The sequence below is a fragment of the Dothidotthia symphoricarpi genome (genome assembly GCF_010015815.1).
Source record: "Dothidotthia symphoricarpi CBS 119687 unplaced genomic scaffold P153scaffold_13, whole genome shotgun sequence".
Lineage (NCBI taxonomy): Eukaryota > Fungi > Ascomycota > Dothideomycetes > Pleosporales > Dothidotthiaceae > Dothidotthia > Dothidotthia symphoricarpi.
This window is the reverse complement of record NW_022985020.1, coordinates 459,478-476,618: the sequence shown is the minus strand read 5'-3', so window position 1 is coordinate 476,618 and position 17,141 is coordinate 459,478. Positions and strand designations below refer to the sequence as shown.

Genomic DNA, 17,141 nt, shown 5'->3' with positions numbered 1-17,141 from the left:
CTTCACCTGACGCTCTTTCTTCTCCAGCTACGCCCGTATCGACAGGGTCAAACAAGAGCAGTAGACTGCGTGTCTTCTCTTCGGCCACAAAGCGAAACGTTCCAAGCTCTTCGAAGGGCACAACGATGACGGACTCGACACCAACTCGATTGAACCTCACTTCAGACTACGAGCCGATTGACCAAATCACCAACATCATGAGCGAGGTAAGTGCTTTGATTTTATTCCGAATAGGTCAACATTAACGCGTTGTTAGGAGGTTGACAAAGACTTGACTTCCCGTTCTCATACTTCGCTGCCAGCCGACCAGGAAGTGAGCGCCGTACCAGAGACACCATCAGTGGCTACACAAACGCGTCTACCGACCTCGTGGTTCTTGCCAACTGCTTCGTCCAAGTCGAAGAAGGCAATCATAGATCGTAGCAAGACCGGCCCTCCACTCGTTTCATCCAGAGGTCAGAGTAGTCGCGAAACGATGTCGACTTCTGGCAAGTCTGATCTTAAATCCCAAACAGCTCAAGGCCTAGAACACTCTCTTCCCGGAAAACGTCCTCCTGGTCCGTCAAATTTGAGAGCTCAGGAGAGCAGTACACCTGATATTGATTCCTCTTCTGCGCAAGATCCGACGCCCTCAAGTGAAGCGAACCAATCTTCGCAATCGATACTGGTATCTTCCTCCTTTACTTTGGATGACTCGTGTATCAAGGACTTCCCCAATGATAACAGGGAAGCTAAAGATACAACTACAAAAGAGATAAAAGCTAAGCGGAGCTTTCGAGATATCTTCCATAAGCGTGAGATCAAACCCACTGAGAAGCTACCCAAGCCTGCAGAGACGAAGCAACCATCCATGGCAGGAAGTACCCTTGCCAGGCGCTTCAGAAACTCTACAAACTTCTCCAAGGTTACCCTGCCTAGAGTACTAGAGTCGAAGGCGCAGCGTACACATGAGTCAGACTTCAAGAAAGATACGAACAACATCGTTACAAAAGACACCGAGCGACAGGCAGCACTCTCTTCGCTGGAAGCGACATCATCCAGCCTCGTAACAGAGATTCCACCGGTGATCCGTTACGATACTACAACTGTGATCAATAAGATTATTGATCGTGTAACCTCATTGCCTTCGGACTCCCCTGACCGCCTGCGTGGCCTCGAAATCGCAGAGGTTTGTACCATCCTCCACACCCGCCCTCTCATGCGTCGTGAACTTGCTCTAACAATACAAATCAAACAGGCTGTTCTCCATGCGGTTGAGTGCTCCAAGGAGGTAAAACTGAGCGCCGAGAAGGCAAGAAAGCATGCGCGCGACGCAGAGTTGAATGCTGGACGTGTTACTGTTGAGTTGGAGAGGCTGCATAAACTGTGTAAGGCTGATTTTGATGGTGAGACACTAACGACTATCAAAGAGCTTATCAAAAGCGTTGGATGTGTTGTCGGGGAGAAGGCGGCTGAAAGTGCTGTTCTCAGCATGTAAAGAGTGCTGGTATAAGGATTGTACCTTGACATGACAGGTATGTGCTTATACCTATGATACCTGGAAGTCACTCACCGTTGTAAGATCAAATCCCACTAGGATACTATTCAAAACTGGCGTTTCGTCGGTTGAAAATGACTTGCCTTCTTTTGTGTTGGTGAACAAAAGCCATTTGATCACGATGCACATGTGTGCTTGATTTGTTTGAACGATTTGGTTTGGTTTTCAGCCAACCCAACCCGCGATGCTATGCCATCCGTTTTGAATTGGCTTGGCCTCATCTCTAGTCGAATGCGTCACGGAATACCGAATTAGCGGAGTGAGGGCGTACTGCTATGCCTCGTAGTGAATATACGAACTCGCTGCTTAACCACTTAGCGTATGTGTGAACAAAATGCAGATGCTGATTCGTATCTTCGTATAGCTTTACCCATTCTTTTCAAGATGTAGCACGTAATGTACAAACCTCCCATATTCATCGTCCATGTCGTGATGCACCAAACCGGAAGCAGAAAGTCCCTATTTCCCACCCTGAAATGCTACACTGGGATCATATACAAACACCTCACGGCAGTATCTGACCGTATTTCATATTCCGTCTCCCTTTTCGTGCTTTCTATTCCTTCTCGCCTAGCCCGCCTTCCTTGGCGTCGTCACCTTCAGGTATAGCCAGCACTTTACATACCGCCTCCGAACATGCCACCACCACCGCCTCCCCCACCACGTCCTTGTGCCTCGCCCTGCATCTTCTCGCTGACCTTAACGTTGACCTCGAAGAACTTCGCGACGCAGCGATCGAGGCAGACGGACTCGCCCTTGTTCAGGTCGGCTTCGCGGTACGCTGTGTCGATGCATTTTGATGAGCAAGATTTTACTAGGCTAAGGTGGGAGCATTAGTATGTGGCTATGAGGGGAATTGGGTGGGGAGTCGCACCGGCTGTACATGTCTGATACCATGTCGATTTCCGCCTCTGCTTGCGCGATCTTTTGCTCTGAGGAGAGCTTGGGCTGGCCGCCGAAGAGGAAAGACATATTGGGCGATTCTTTGGTGGTATTTCAAGTCGAATTGGGTTGTTTGGAGTTGGTCGGGGCTCAATGTATGCTAGCTGCTGCCGTGGATGCAATGGATACTGACGATGATGTCGCGTCGGAACTTGAAAAGATTTGGAGCTTTGGGTGCGGCGAGGCCCGTGCGTCATATATATGTTCTTGTTGCGGAGATCAAACATTTACCTCACTTCCATCACTTTGATTTGGCTGTGTTTGTCAAATTGTGGTTCTCTTTAGCGATCCGGACTAGAAGCAGGGTCCAGGCAGAATTTACGTACCTATTTCCACTCGATCATGTTATTCCCCGAATATCTCAACTGCAGCATAGCGTTTTTGGGGCCACAACTCTACCACACATCGATTTCACTTCTTGGACCAATCAGCTCGACTAGTCGTCGCCATTATTTCGATTCTGGTTCACTTGCTTTTATTGAGCGTTCAGTCTATTACACTCTGTCTAAACATTGTTTGCGAGTACATTACAGATATGACACATTGGAGGCAGCTGCGTACTGAATATCACATCAAATCAGAAAGCTAAACTCAGTTATGTTCCCCAGTTCAACCCGTACAGAGCACAGTGTAGAAGGATGTCGCCACCTTTTGGCGCCTCAGGTTGAAAGTATACTTACATCTCAGTCCGATGACGCCAAAGTTTCCCCTCGATCGTGAGCCGACATCAATGTCCTTCACTCTGTGCTCCTCGAGTTCCCCGACATTGGAGCTACGAATGTCGCGATTGCACTTTAACTTACCTAGCGCGATATCATTCCATAGTCATATCCATCACTATTACTCTAGTACATAGTCGTATCTCTGTTCAACAGAAATTCCACGACAGTATCGGAATGTCCCAGTCTCGTCAGATACTTGCCAAGTTATGAGGCTTGAACCATAAGCCTATAGTTTGCCGCAAGAAGCCTAGCAGTAACTGCAACACGGTACGCTGTACGACATACTCCCAACGTATGTGGCTCCAGCATATACGAATTGCATATGCGCCCAGCACTCAATGAAGCCGCCAGATCATCCTCGCTTATGGGGTTTCTGATCCCTAGATTTGAGTTGAATCCCGTACGTTAGCTGTTTTCTTGCTGTTCTGAGAAAGGGTTTCTCGCGTTTTGTATCGCACTATTGGCATTGAAGGTCTACAATTATCATCTTGGCATCCTTGCATGTTCTCACTGACTACCAGCATAGACAACAACCCGCCAAATTACTAGCTTTATTCTCTGCCTGAACCTTACTAGCAAGAAACACCACTCTACGTTGTAAAGCCTTTTCGAAACAACATGCCTATGATTACACCTGACACGGAATTTGTGAAGCACCGGGATTCACCCCGACCATACAAGTCGTTGTGGGCACGTTGGTACTTTTTACTCTTCTGCGGCGTCCTGATCACTGTCATCGCTGGAACAATTGGCGGGGTAATGGGGAAGACTTATGGAGAGAATAGTGGCGGCGGATTCTATACCCTGTACTCAAAGGCAACACACACGGTACTGTAAAGTGGACTGGGGCGGCAGTGACATCCCTGGTCTCCAAGCACCCACTCTGGATGACTGTATCGAAGCTTGCGTAACGTTCAATCTCATTACGTCCACAAATCATATCTGTATTGGTGCTGTCTTCGTTCCGGCTTGGGTGAACAGAACGCTGGCTATGGGCGGAACGAACGATCCGTCCGATCTGCCCGTAATGAACAGTCTTTCTAACTGTTTTTTGAAGTACGTTGCTGTCAGGTATCCAAGAAACACTAGCCAAATCGAAGTTGTGAGTATGTGTTTGAAGGGGAACTTTCCTCAGCAATCTGGTAGAGGGAGATGAAATGCGAAATCTTATGCGAGAAGTTCTCATCGCGATCTCATGTACAAAGTATATGCAATCTACCATGACTCTCTAGTGATCAGCAGAGTCGTATTGAGCGCTCTCTTACTTCACGATCTTAAAGCGTAGCGAATTAATACAAACCGCATACCGTAGCGTATGAGAATATTTAGGAAATAAGATTGAGGGATAGAAAAATATAGCCATAAGCGCACACATCGAGAGACTGGGGAAATATGCGGGTGGTAACCGAATCGATGAGTAAATAAACGCCCACCCCCCTTTCTCAGCATCAGTCGGCCATCATCGCCGTTCTCCACAATCTTGCATCCACAGTTATTACCCCATGACCTGCGATTAGTGGACCCTAAACGCCGAAGCAGGGTCTCGTAGGAATCAGCGGGGTCGGAAGGCAGACGAGAGTATGGAGACTCCGTGTCAGAGATCAGGCGATCAGGGGGCTGGCGGAAGGAATGTCGTTTGCTTGACACATTGCAGACGTGCCAATACATAGATGGCTTGCACGAAACGAAACGTAATCTCGTCTCTCACATCGCTTTGCTCTCAAAGCGCTGTCTGCACTCGAAGTTTATGTGGCCCATTCTGGGTGCCTAGCTTTCTCCGCGATTCCGATGCCTTGGTATCTAGTTACTGGCGGCCTGATGAGCACAGCTACACCAACTGAGGCTTAGAGCTAATAGTATAAAAAGACAATTGAGATGAAAAAAATGAGTGGAGATGAAGTAAGACGATGGGGCAGATTGAGAGGGAAAATTCGCTACAACTCAATGGTGGTGACTTGCGTTGGCAGTTCGGATCCCAAAGGAAGTCAAGACCCACATATGTCTACACCGAAGCATTGCATGCTAAGATAACAAACCGGGAGGATATCATTAGTGTAGGAGAAGGGGGTGCAGTTCTCCAAGGCCGTGGTTCAAAGGCGCTAAGAAGCCAATCAAATCGATTCTGTGTTATCGTGCCTCACACAACCTTGAGCGATCTTTCGTCATGGCGGAGTTACGATAAGGGCATGCGGTGAACGCTGCCAAGGGTGGAACGCACTGTTGGAGGTGCTCCGCTATGTTTGCTTGGGCTTGCAAGCCGCTTCTCAATCATGAATGGTGGTTTAACATAGCGCATAACTGCGCCGTCCTCGAGCATCACTTACTGTGGAAGGCGCTCAACAGTGAGTTGGATGAGGTGAAGCGAGCACGAATGTCGTGCATCCGGATGTCCCGAAGAGGTAAGTCGGAGACTGCTGATGCAAATCTCCAACCACAACTCCCGAGCAGACGATCGGCGTAACGGATACTGTCTACGGATGATGAAACGCGTTTCCTCAATCTGCGCCGACATTGCCGCGGTTGATGTGTGGCTACTTTCCCCGGGGGTCTTGCTTCCAAGCGACAAAACATCTGAAAATCCTGCAGCTGCCGCCAATGTAGCAATTTTCCCCAACATACCGCTATGACGTCTTTCCTCCAAGGCTGCTCTCACTTGTTCCCTGTCCCTTCGGCGACGTGAGCCGGATCCTAACTCACGGCCGGAAATGACTCGATATCGAACTCCCACGTTAAAGCTTGATTGGGTTAAGATCGGCGCCAAGCTGAAGAGGCTGCAGAGCCGCACTGTGACCCTGCACGAAGCCGGTCTTATGACGTAAACATGGGAATGTTGAGGAGCCCAAGGTATGTAACCCGAGTGGACACTTTCGGTAGGTACACTTGCACCTGCATACTCTGACGTCTTTGTTCGACAGGCGTGCTGGGGATGAAAGCATTGCGAGTAGCAAAAGTTGTAGAGTCGTTGGCTTTTCGAGAAGCAAACTCAAGTTCGGAATTGAATCTCTATGCGCAAACCATTACTCCAATCAGACTGCCCTGGACTCGACAGGCTATGACGTAGGGTGGAGCAGCTTCGGGCGAACAAGCAAGTCGCCCGTTGCCGAGCGCTGCTTATTCCACCCTGAGCGCTCTCCGCTCCTCTCCAAGATTGGTCCAAGATGTCTAGCTCCAATGTTGGACCCCTGTTGCGCTCGCCTTATCCCCACAGTTTATTTGAACCTCTCCTCTCAGCGCCATCATGTCACATCGCAACTTCAGCCAAGGCCCGGATACTGGAAAACTCGTTATCTAGTCTGCTCCACGTGTCAGACCAGATGGTTTTGGGGTGGATCAGTGTGGAGCGACGTTGTGTAGTCCGCATCTCACCCTTGCCGACCCTTCATGGCATTGGGGAGATGATCATATAAAGCTGATCCCCTCGCTTGACCATTGGAGCCTCAGCATATCCATCAGCCTTCGTCGCTCAGATTACCGCCATCATGCCAGCACACAAGGACAGCGAACATGGTGTTCCCACCTATTGGGGAAAATCTGGCAGGATGCTACAAGTTCTCATCACTGTCGTTGCGATAACCGACTTCTTGCTCTTTGGATACGATCAGGGTGTCATGTCCGGCATCATCTCCGCCCCCGCGTTTGTGTCGGCATTTCCCCAGGTTGATGGCGACAGCACCTACGAAGGATTTGTTGTTTCCATCTACGCTGTTGGTTGCTTCTTGGGTGCTTTATTCATCTTCCTAGTCGGCGACAAGCTCGGTCGCCGCAAGTCTATCTTCCTCGGCGCCGGCATTATGATCGTTGGTGTTATCATCCAGGTTGCAGCTAAACCTGCAGGAGGTGGTGCGACTGCGCAATTCATCATCGGGCGAGCCATTACTGGTATTGGAAACGGCATTAACACATCGACCATTCCAACCTACCAAGCTGAGTAAGTTCAAGCGCTCATCGACACTCCATGGAATAATATATCTGACTTTACTAGGTGCTGCAAGGCAAAGAATCGTGGCAAGGTCATTTGCGTTGAAGGCGGTATGGTCGCAATCGGGACGTTGATAGCCTACTGGATCGACTACGGATGTATCTACGGACCTGACGACTTTACGTGGCGCTTCCCTATCGCTTTCCAAATTGTGTTCGCCTCGATTGTTGTTGTCATGATGATCAATCTCCCCGAGTCTCCTCGATGGCTTCTCACTCACCATCGCGAGGAAGAAGCTGCCACCGTCATTGCTGGCCTCAACGGACTACGACGCGACGACCCTGAGGTCGAGACTCAAATGGCCGTCATCATGGATGCCATCCGACAATCTGGTGGTGGAGGTAAAACTAAGTCTACCGCTCTTCTGACCAACGGCAAGTCCCAGCACTTCCGCCGCATGATCCTTGGAGCTTCGTCTCAGATGATGCAGCAACTTTCTGGATGCAACGCTGTCATTTACTACTTCCCTATCTTGTTCCAAACTGCTCTGGGTACCACACACAACCTGGCATTGCTCCTAGGTGGTATCAACATGGTTGTTTACTCCATCTTTGCTACGACTTCCTGGCTCCTGGTTGAACGTATTGGTCGCCGCAAGCTTTTCCTGATTGGTACGTTCCCTAGACATCGAGTCTTCAATGCTGTATGCTAACATTGTCAAGGTACGGTCGGACAATGTCTTTCTATGGTTCTTGTATTTGCGTGCCTTATCCCCGGCACTGCATCTGCAGCCAAGGGCGCCGCCGTCGGTCTATTTACCTACATCGCCTTCTTTGGCGCCACCTGGCTGCCGCTGCCATGGCTCTACCCCGCCGAAATCAACCCTCTCAAGACGCGCGCGAAGGCCAACGCTTTCTCCACCATCAACAACTGGCTGTGGAACTTCTTCATCGTCATGATCACGCCTGTCCTGATTGATAGCATTGGCTGGGGCACTTACCTCCTCTTCGCTGTTCTGAACGCCATTTTCTTCCCCATTATCTACTTCTTCTACCCTGAGACTTCTGGTCGCTCCCTTGAGGAAATCGACCTTATCTTTGCCAAGGGCAGCCTCGAGAAGATGAGCTATGTGACGGCGGCCAAGGAGCTTCCGCAAATGGACGAGACTGAGATCGAACGTTATGCACGCGACTTTGGCTTCGAGTCGAGCGACGAGGAAGCCCGTACTTCATCTGAGAAGGAGGCGAAGAAGCAGGAGGACATTCTGCAGGCACCAAGGGCTTAGGCTTTTGCGGTACCTTAGAGGTGTGAGCGCTGGTCGCAGTGATCACGAGTGAGCGCGCTGTGGGCGCTTTGGCGTCATTCTGTCGATGCTTGTTATTACGTTACGCGATGTGGAAAGATACCCGACGCTTCAGTCGTCAAGAGTGTAACGTGGACGTTGCCTCTCATATGAGATGTTGTTCGAAATGGGAGAAAGTAGAGAGTAGATTGGTTGTTTACGACTTTTACGGTGTTTTTTTTAGCGTGGCATGATTCTCATGCTTTGTCGTTTTTTTGTATCTAGACCGCTCTATACCCAATACATGCGGACTTTTACGAACACAATCGAGCTCCTGTGAATGATTTGTTTGCGAGGTGATACTACGTTATCGTCATGAAATGTTCAGTAGGTTTGTTAGTTCGAACAAGTCGTCCTTCTTTTCGCGACACTGAACACTTCATATGTCTCCTTTGCTTGATGGCGTGCGCTTAATCAATCAGCACCAGAAAACGAATCCATTCGCTGTTACTCACCACTACCTAGTTCCAACGGTAGAGTGGGTACTTGATTGTTCTACGCTGGCCTTGCTTACTAGCTTCGCGACATATCCTACGTCGTGATGGTTCATTTTCTTCTCATCAGAATGACTTTTCTGACACTTGTCGCTTGCAAGAGGGCGTGGCCAACAAAATGGATTTCACCAAAGTTCGACGATATTGAAACTCCACACTCGTTGATAGTTGGTGATACGATCATGAGTAAGCAAACATCACGTGCGCGTCGGACCCTGGCGGTTGGGAGCAGAGCCACCTGGCATTCACGACTTATACGGAAATACACACTGTCATGGGCTCGTCTTCTTCTCCATAGGCAATCGCGTGTACTCCAGAAACATGGTTCAAGCATCACTCTCCTGGGACACCATCGGTCCCTTCCTGGTCTGGCAGTTTCTGATCCCTTTGGTAAGTCAACGCGACATCGGACGCAGAAACCCGCGTGCCCCTCTACCGCCATGCTCGTCACTAACACGTCTAGGCCGCAGGTTGGACCCAAACAGTTCTCTACAGCATCTTCATCCGCGCCGGCTCTCCAAAACCGCAGCCAGGCTCCCAGCGCTTCATAAGCCACCGTCGTGCGATCCTGATTGCCATCTACGCCGCATACTTCCTCTTTACAATCTACGAAGTCGATTTTAACCTCCAGCGCTCAGGCAACGCGTATAACCTCCTTGGAGTGCCCATCGACGTCGACGAGAGCGGTCTGAACTCACGATTTCGGCGGCTTACGATAAAATACCATCCGGATAAAGTAGGCGCGGGCGTAGACAGGGAGCTGGCGAACAACTACTATGTGCATTTGAAGCAGGCGCGGGATGTGATTCTTGATCCGGTGAAGAGATTTGCATATGATCGGTTTGGGTCTGAGATCTTTGGCCGGTGCCAGACTTGCCTGACAGTGAAGGAGTATGTGGACAATGCGCTGGTGACGACGGCAACGAACTACGGGGCGATCTTCGTGTTCCTGATTGGGGCGAACGCATTAGGGTTCCTGAAAGACGGGAGTTACTGGAGATACCTGGGTCTTCTAGCTGTTGCGACGTTCGACCTCAGAACGGCGATGCGACCAGACTACCCGCCTGTTTTGACAAAGTACCTGAACCCGCTTGTTTCCGGCCTCCATCTACGACCCGCATACCTGCCTTTCCAGGCGACGGCCATTGCAAAGAAAGCTTCCATATCTCTGGCCCAGTTTCTCAGCCTTCTGATGCCACTCTACCGCGACAACCCGAACAATCCTCAGCGATCCAGCGAAGACACTGACGAGGTACGCCACAAACAACTCGACCGCCTCGTTGCATTCGTTGCAGAGTCGAACAAGGAATCTTCGAGGCTCATTGAACTCGAGTCAATTCCGTATCGAGACAATGAAAAGGCGAAGAGCGAGCTACGAGACGCTCTAAAGAAATATATGGTGCAGAATGTGGTACATCAAGAAAAGGACGTACGCAACGCGATAGGACAGAGCATGGCACGACGGCGGACGGGTGTTCCCCATGGAGCAGTAGGCACGAAATAAATGAATATCAAGGTAGGAACCAGCGCCAATGTTCCCAATGAGCCTTCTTTTTTCTCACTGTACTTGCTATGTGATGCTGGGCAGAATGGCCAGGAGCTGTCCGACAATAAGCACAAGAAGAGTAGAGAAACATACCCCAATGTCCATGTGCTCGCTTCTCCCAGTCGTTACGTCCACGAAAGATCATGGCGGCCTCGATCCGTATGCTCTTAGGTACATAACGCACGGACCACAGTTCCACAGTCGTGAATGGAAGACTTTCGAGGAACAAAAGCGAGACAAAAAACATACAGCAGTGTCACTCTCTTTCATCCAAGATCTATGCTCGCGACTCATGCTTCCTTGAATTGCAGACATCGTACTGCTTTACAAATCTGTGAATCAGTCAGCTTTCGTTGCAATAGATACCACCAATCGCTTACCAGTTACAGTTGAAGACAGGTTCAACGACCTTGTGCCCAGTCACCTTCTCGATATCTCGAAAGACGAGATCAATGGGTGTGAAGAGAGCAGCCTCAGTTTTCGTTTCACCAAAAAGAAGGCCAAGCCAGTCACCGGAAGGCGCGTGCAAGACGATGCTTCCAGAGTCTCCTTTACCCACAGCTGTGCCTTTATGAGCGACGAATGACATGCTGTGGCCACAGTCTTTGACTGTGAAACTAGAGGTCTCAGAAGAGAATTTGTATTGTCCTCCTTCGATCTCGGGGTTGATGACGGTGGGAATCGAGTTGATTATTCCGTATGTGAAACCTGTGGTACGACCAAACTTGCCAACGCTTACTTCGTCCCTCAAGATATGGCACTTGGGGTTGTTCATGACCGTCCACTGCGAACATTGTTGCCCTGACATGAGGGTGCTGTAGCCACCGATGTTGTACTGCTGCCGCATGGGAAGAAAGTTGGACATGCCACGCCCGGGATGGAAGGCTAACAGGCACCAGTCCAGCATGAAACGAAACTGAGACTTGCCGGTTTCTGCTACAGGTTTCCCATCTGCGGGGTTACTTGAGAGCTTTTCGCACTTGACTGTTCGTAGACCTGAAGAAGCATGGACTGTTCCAAGAGAACGATCTGTCGTTCTTGCCATCGTGAGCTCGGCTCGTGTGGAAGCAAGATACTGCGGTGCCGCAGGGGTCTTGGTTTGAGTCAACCACTGCTGCTCATACCTTTTACGGTCTTGGATGAAGTTTGCGTTGTCCTCGTTGGACGGACATGTGAGGATATGTTTGTTAGAATCGAATGCGGGGTTTCCAGGCTCCAGGAACGGTCGTTCGCTTGAGTCGCTGGACTTCTTGGTGAGCACTACATCGCAGGCAGTCAGCGCAAGTCAATTGTACATGCGCTTGTTGTACTCACGATTGTCGAGACCGTCATTGCGTACAACATGATGGTTGGTTAAGGCATATTCCGTGCCATCTGACAACTTCACCATGCCACCGGCTGTACCCGAATGGATCTCAGGATCTCCCTGTCCAATGGAAGCGCCCATCGGTACATGGTCTTCGTACATCTGTGCATCAGGTATTGCTCCCTGTGAAGCGACGTGAAGAGATGAGCCGCAAAGCAACTCGACTCTGAGAGAAGGAGATAGCACCAGGACGCGTTTGTGAATGTCCGGGATAATCGCCTTAATCCAGATGTCGCCTGCAGCATTTGGCGACGTGATCACGACGGTTGCCGGACACCGTGCTGCATCGCGTTCCAAGCCGCGATACAACATTTCGATCGTGGTCCATTTCTCCTTCTGTTTGCGGATTTCTTCCAAGACAATGTTGAAGACCGGTTGCCAGACGTCCAGTAGATGCTCTTCGGACGGAGGAATAGCGAAACTGAACAGACCATGTACGACGCGGTGATCGATGATCTCGATCGATATCTCCTGATGCCGCGGGTCTTGTTGCAAATACCGACGGATTTGGATGATGAGTGAGTAGAGAATGGGGTCGTTGCTGAGATCGGCGGTGACTACCAGTGTGTGGTACTGCTCACCTGGCTGTTGAACTTCCGGTACCCGAAACGCAAAGTAGATGTCAGTGGGCTGGATCTTCTGAGCCTGGCACAATACCTGCACCATATCTATGACGGCTTGCGGGTCGTTCACCGTATTGCGAGCGCCGTTTCTGATGTTCGAGACTGGAAGCGGTGGAAGTTGGGGCCATCCCTTGCGATAGCGTAGGTTGCGGCTATCCATATGCTCTGCAATCTCCTCCTCGGAGCGTGAAAGCCAGCGTCCGCCTGGCAACGGTTCACCGAAGCTCGGGTACGGCGCAGACATCTTGTTGTCGTGCTCAAGCAACAAAGGGATGTGGGGTGGAGAAAAGAGAAGCGTTTGATTAGGAGGCAGCAGTTTTATAGGAAGCTGAGGCGCCGACAAACGGACGCGCCCAGGTGAAAGAGCTCACTGTTGCCTAGTGAGGGAGAAAATCCACGTTCACTGCAGAAATTAGATGGGGCCGACCGCTCTATTTTCACTGCAAGTATACGTACCCAGGTATCTTCTCATGGTTCAGGGCTTATTATCAACCACGGCGCATGGTTCCATAAACCGCATGGTAAATTTGTTATGCATGTCGCTCAAATCACGTAGCAGCTTGACGATTACAACTATATGTAGTATAGAAATTGTATGCCTAAGTTTTTGACTGTATGCGCCTTACGTACGTACTTCAAATCTATACTTTTGTAGTTTTGCACCTTGTAGGAGCCACAAAGAACGCAGCTTACTTCCCGCGTTTACAGTTGACCGAGAGACGGGGTATAGGAATTGACGGAAGAGAGCTTCTCGTAGAAAAAGATCGCGTCAAGGCATGCTTGCTCGAAGAAAGTCTCAAAAAGGCGCTTTGCTGCAAAAACTGAACGTGGGTCAACCCACTATACCGTATATTTTCGGTCAATCCGTTTTTTGCTAGCCATGGGTTGAACCAAAGCGAGTCTTCTAAGAAGTTTGCATTGCCACGGCGCGCCACTTCGTTCAACCAATCGTCACTTCTCCCTTACGTTCAACCCATGTCTAGCATAAAGAAGTACGTTCTTTGATCTTTTCCTAACCATGGTCCAGATGCAAGGCTTCTCATCCTATCATGTAAGAGAGTCAAAGGATGGTCAACGGTGGGTCAGCTTTCCGTCGCTCTTGAAAGTAATCTAGAGAATTGCAGTTATCTTAATCTAGCTTAAGCAGTCGTAAGCAATCTTGGCGCTGGGTTTTATAGCACGCTAGCAGACCCGTAACCAGAGCATTGTTGACCACTACCATACCGCTCGATCGCATTTCCTGATGATGAACTACCTTGACCGGTGTCTTACAGAGGGCGTAGGAGAATAAGCGGATCAGTTTCTATCACGTCCTGGAAGTATTTGGAGTACAAGCAAGCCAGAAGACCTATTCCGTGAGGCGTCTTCCATCAATCTGAAGGTTCAAGCGGAACTACAACTACTCCGTTATTAAGATCATCATCTTACTTGTCGACCCTCTCTCAGGTTCATGGGCATTAGCAAAAGGTCCTGCTACCTCTGTCACATGGCTATGACAGGTTGTTAAGATTCATTTGCCGTCTCTTACTGTCACTAGAAGAATGTACAAAGCTTGATTTTCTCAACGACTAATTCTTCTCTAATCTACACACGATATCAAGCACTCATTAATGCTTTGCCCCTGTTCACTTCATGCCTCAGCCTTCTTGGCCATGTTTCCATCTACTCGTCGTCTTGCATATCGATGACAGTCTTCGACCATTGGCGAGCAGGGATTTTACGCTTGAACATGATGTCAATCTCGCGATAAGATCGACCCTTCATCTCAGGCAAGAAGAAGTATGCCAAGACGAAGCAAACAAAACCAGTACCACCCCAGACGTAGCCGCACTTGCCGCCGAGGTTTGCCTCCTATATTTCGTCAGCAACTGTTTATCTCAAGATTTGAAGGGAGAGAGGTCTTACTGTAGGGTTGAGCATATAACTTGCGAGGAAGATGCAAGGAATGTTCACGATGTAGTATGAAGCGCGTCCAATTCCCGTTGTCAGAGGCCTAAGACGAATGGCAGACGTCTCTCCAATGATGACCCACGAAGCGGGTGCAGGTCCCAAGGTGAACAGGACGGAGACAATCAGGCCCAGGGACGCCTGCGCCAGGGAGGCTGCGTTCGAGGCGCCAACAGAGCCTGCAATACCAAGGGCGATTAGGAAGCCTACGTTAATGAGAGAGCCCCAGACGTAGATTGTGCGCCGGCCAAGATATGAAGTGAGTATCCAGGAGAGCATAACGAAGACCCACTGGAGGCCTGAGGTGATAAGACCCATAGCGAATGCAGTGTTTGTTGACATGCCAGCCTCTGCGGTGAATTTAGCATATAAACCTCATTCAGAACAGCCTTGATGACAACTTACGTTTGAAGAAATAGACAGCTTGATTGGCGATGAGGTTCCCCGTAAGGTTCTGTGCCGCGTATACACCACACACAATGAGGGTCCGGTAGAGGTCAGTGCCTTTGAACAATTCCAGGTGATTGGGCTCCTTGACTGATTTCTCGAGCTCAATGGTACGGCGCATCATAGCGACAGCCTCGCTGAGGTTCAGCCTCGATTTGCGTCCCAGGCGCCCAACCGAACGTTCTGCTTCTTCGAGACGTCCCTTTCGAACCAGCCACCAGGGAGACTCGGGCGCCATCCAGAGGAGAATAGCGAGAGGGGTTGGGAATAACCATTGAAGCGCAATAGGAACTCTAGATCATCCGTTAGCGAAGAGTTGTTGTGTGCGGAAGAGTACGTACCTAAACGCGCTTTCTCCAGGGTCAGAGTTGTAGTTATAGGTGACGCCACCTACGATAATAGCGCCGATGGCCCAAAACATTTGCAGCATCTGGGTAGCAGGGGCTCGCAGCTGGATTGGTGTGATCTCGCTGCAGTATGCTGGCGCGTTGGCAATGAAGATGCCCCATGGAATGCCCTCGAGAAGCTGGGAGACGAACATGATCGGAAGCGAATTGGCAAAGTAGAACACAAAGATAAACGCGTTCAAGCACATGAGGCCGGATATGGTCGCCCAACGGTATCCGATACGGCTGGTAAGAGGGCCAGCCAGACAGACGCCGATGATTGCACCAAGAGGCCCACCCATTTGAAGCGCAGACTGCCAACTGGCCACGATAACATGCTCGTCCTTCGCGGCATCATAAACACCGTATCTGTCCGCGAACGCGGGTAGGGCAATGAAATTACCCATTAGGAAGACACAATAGGCCTCCATAATCTAAAGATCATATTAGCTACAATTCTTCATCGAGAGCCATTGAGCGTAAGAGAAGAGAGGCGACTAACAATAGTGCAAGACATGACAAACGCCCACAAAGCAGCCATAGGGTATGCCTGAACAGCCTCTAGCACTCCCATGTTATGCTCTACATTCTCTGCCTCTATTGCAGCATCCTTGTACTGCTTGATTTGCGCTTTCTCGTCAAGATTGGAGGCATCTTCTACTTGAGAGATTGCCCTCTCGGCGTGTGGAGCGCCGCCGTATGCTTTGATGTCGACATGATCAGTCATATCGGCTGATGTGGGCCGAGATGGCAGATGTGGGTCGAGATGGCAGATGTGGGCCGAGATGGCAGATGTGTGGGGTAGGAGAAGATGGCAGGGAAAGAGAAGTAGAAATAACGGTAGCTGGAGGCCACCACCTTTTAAAGAGCACAGGGGGCCTAATGTCCTTCTGCAGGCCGTTAGGGCATTTGTGTTTACTCTGAACGTTCCACCGCTCACAGACCCCAGTTTCCGGGACGGTTTTACGCCAACCCTAAGCCGCGTGGTTTGACTGTCACGACCTCATTTCCGTCCGCTCATGCTGGGCGAGGCTCTCGCTAGCAGCGGTCAGCCCACCGGAATGGTCGGTAGCGCTTTGTAGGTGAACTTCGTATCGCAGCACAACAGCCTATCAGAACCTTGACTGCGAAGCTTTGTCCAACGATACCCCATCCCCGCACGACAGAAGTAAATTTATCCGGCCCCACCAAGGCTAGATCCCCCAGGTTCTCCAACTTCTCCACCAACATCTCCACGATAACCATGTTAGACTCGCGGCTATGATACACCGAGAAAGCGGAACCGGAGGAATATTGCCTTTTTCTTCCCCCGATATTGGATCGTTTCCACTTTAAGCGGACGGAGTACGAGAAAGAGCTTAATTCCTTCCTTTACAAGTTAGAAGTGGCTGCGTACTAAAACATCGCAGAACTCGGAGACGACTCAAGGGATAATTCCCTGATATCGGATCGCTTCCAGTGCGAGCGGGCGGAAGACGAATAATAGTTTGGTGTCTTCCTCTAGAAGTTAGAAGTGGTTGCGTACTAGAACGTCCTCGGGCGACTATCGACATCACGGAACCGACAGCCCCACGTGTTGTAGCGCTCGGTTTTGCCAAGACCCTACTAACATAACGGCTGCGCTGCAACACGCTTCTAGACAAATGCAAAGACCAGACGATGCTTGCAAGACGCGGTAAGACGCGGTGGTTGAATAGGCTGCTGTTAGTTTACACTGACTACCGCATCTATTACAACAAAACCTCCTACAATTGACATCGTACTCTTACATCCATCAATCTCCTTATATTTATCTCTTCTAGCATCTTTACTCTATTTTAACAGGTCAGCGAATACTTCGACTCGCTTATATGGCTTGTTTGGGTTCAAC

At 50.0% G+C, this 17,141-nt stretch overlaps 6 protein-coding genes across 6 annotated transcripts; 3 read left to right on the top strand and 3 right to left on the bottom strand.

Annotated features, from left to right (window-relative positions):
- The first annotated feature begins 256 nt into the window (after positions 1-256).
- Positions 257-1,819, top strand: P153DRAFT_397892 (uncharacterized protein). The gene is made up of 3 exons (XM_033671597.1): positions 257-1,168; positions 1,238-1,514; positions 1,562-1,819. Exons 1-2 carry the CDS (start codon positions 476-478, stop codon positions 1,475-1,477), a joined length of 933 nt encoding a protein of 310 aa, XP_033522399.1. The 5' UTR covers positions 257-475; the 3' UTR covers positions 1,478-1,514; positions 1,562-1,819.
- A 5-nt stretch (positions 1,820-1,824) lies between these two features.
- On the bottom strand, positions 1,825-2,697 carry P153DRAFT_319195 (uncharacterized protein). Its single transcript, XM_033665078.1, has 2 exons — positions 2,412-2,697; positions 1,825-2,356 (listed from the first exon to the last, which is right to left on the bottom strand). The coding sequence occupies exons 1-2, from the start codon at positions 2,507-2,509 to the stop codon at positions 2,155-2,157; spliced, it is 300 nt and encodes a 99-aa protein (XP_033522398.1). The 5' UTR covers positions 2,510-2,697; the 3' UTR covers positions 1,825-2,154.
- Positions 2,698-6,448: 3,751 nt separating this feature from the next.
- P153DRAFT_367917 (sugar transporter STL1) lies at positions 6,449-8,723 on the top strand. The gene is made up of 3 exons (XM_033668385.1): positions 6,449-7,129; positions 7,184-7,791; positions 7,843-8,723. The coding sequence occupies exons 1-3, from the start codon at positions 6,681-6,683 to the stop codon at positions 8,403-8,405; spliced, it is 1,620 nt and encodes a 539-aa protein (XP_033522397.1). The 5' UTR covers positions 6,449-6,680; the 3' UTR covers positions 8,406-8,723.
- A 491-nt stretch (positions 8,724-9,214) lies between these two features.
- Positions 9,215-10,766, top strand: P153DRAFT_432422 (uncharacterized protein). The gene is made up of 2 exons (XM_033672969.1): positions 9,215-9,346; positions 9,420-10,766. The coding sequence occupies exons 1-2, from the start codon at positions 9,278-9,280 to the stop codon at positions 10,458-10,460; spliced, it is 1,110 nt and encodes a 369-aa protein (XP_033522396.1). The 5' UTR covers positions 9,215-9,277; the 3' UTR covers positions 10,461-10,766.
- P153DRAFT_46479 (uncharacterized protein) lies at positions 10,647-13,012 on the bottom strand. The gene is made up of 3 exons (XM_033673213.1): positions 11,817-13,012; positions 10,883-11,762; positions 10,647-10,834 (listed from the first exon to the last, which is right to left on the bottom strand). Coding segments are annotated over exons 1-3 (1,800 nt in total). The 5' UTR covers positions 12,736-13,012; the 3' UTR covers positions 10,647-10,833.
- A 1,056-nt stretch (positions 13,013-14,068) lies between these two features.
- Positions 14,069-16,065, bottom strand: P153DRAFT_343066 (sugar transporter). The gene is made up of 5 exons (XM_033665990.1): positions 15,774-16,065; positions 15,227-15,705; positions 14,844-15,178; positions 14,397-14,788; positions 14,069-14,342 (listed from the first exon to the last, which is right to left on the bottom strand). The coding sequence occupies exons 1-5, from the start codon at positions 15,996-15,998 to the stop codon at positions 14,154-14,156; spliced, it is 1,620 nt and encodes a 539-aa protein (XP_033522394.1). The 5' UTR covers positions 15,999-16,065; the 3' UTR covers positions 14,069-14,153.
- Between the last annotated feature and the right edge of the window lie 1,076 nt (positions 16,066-17,141).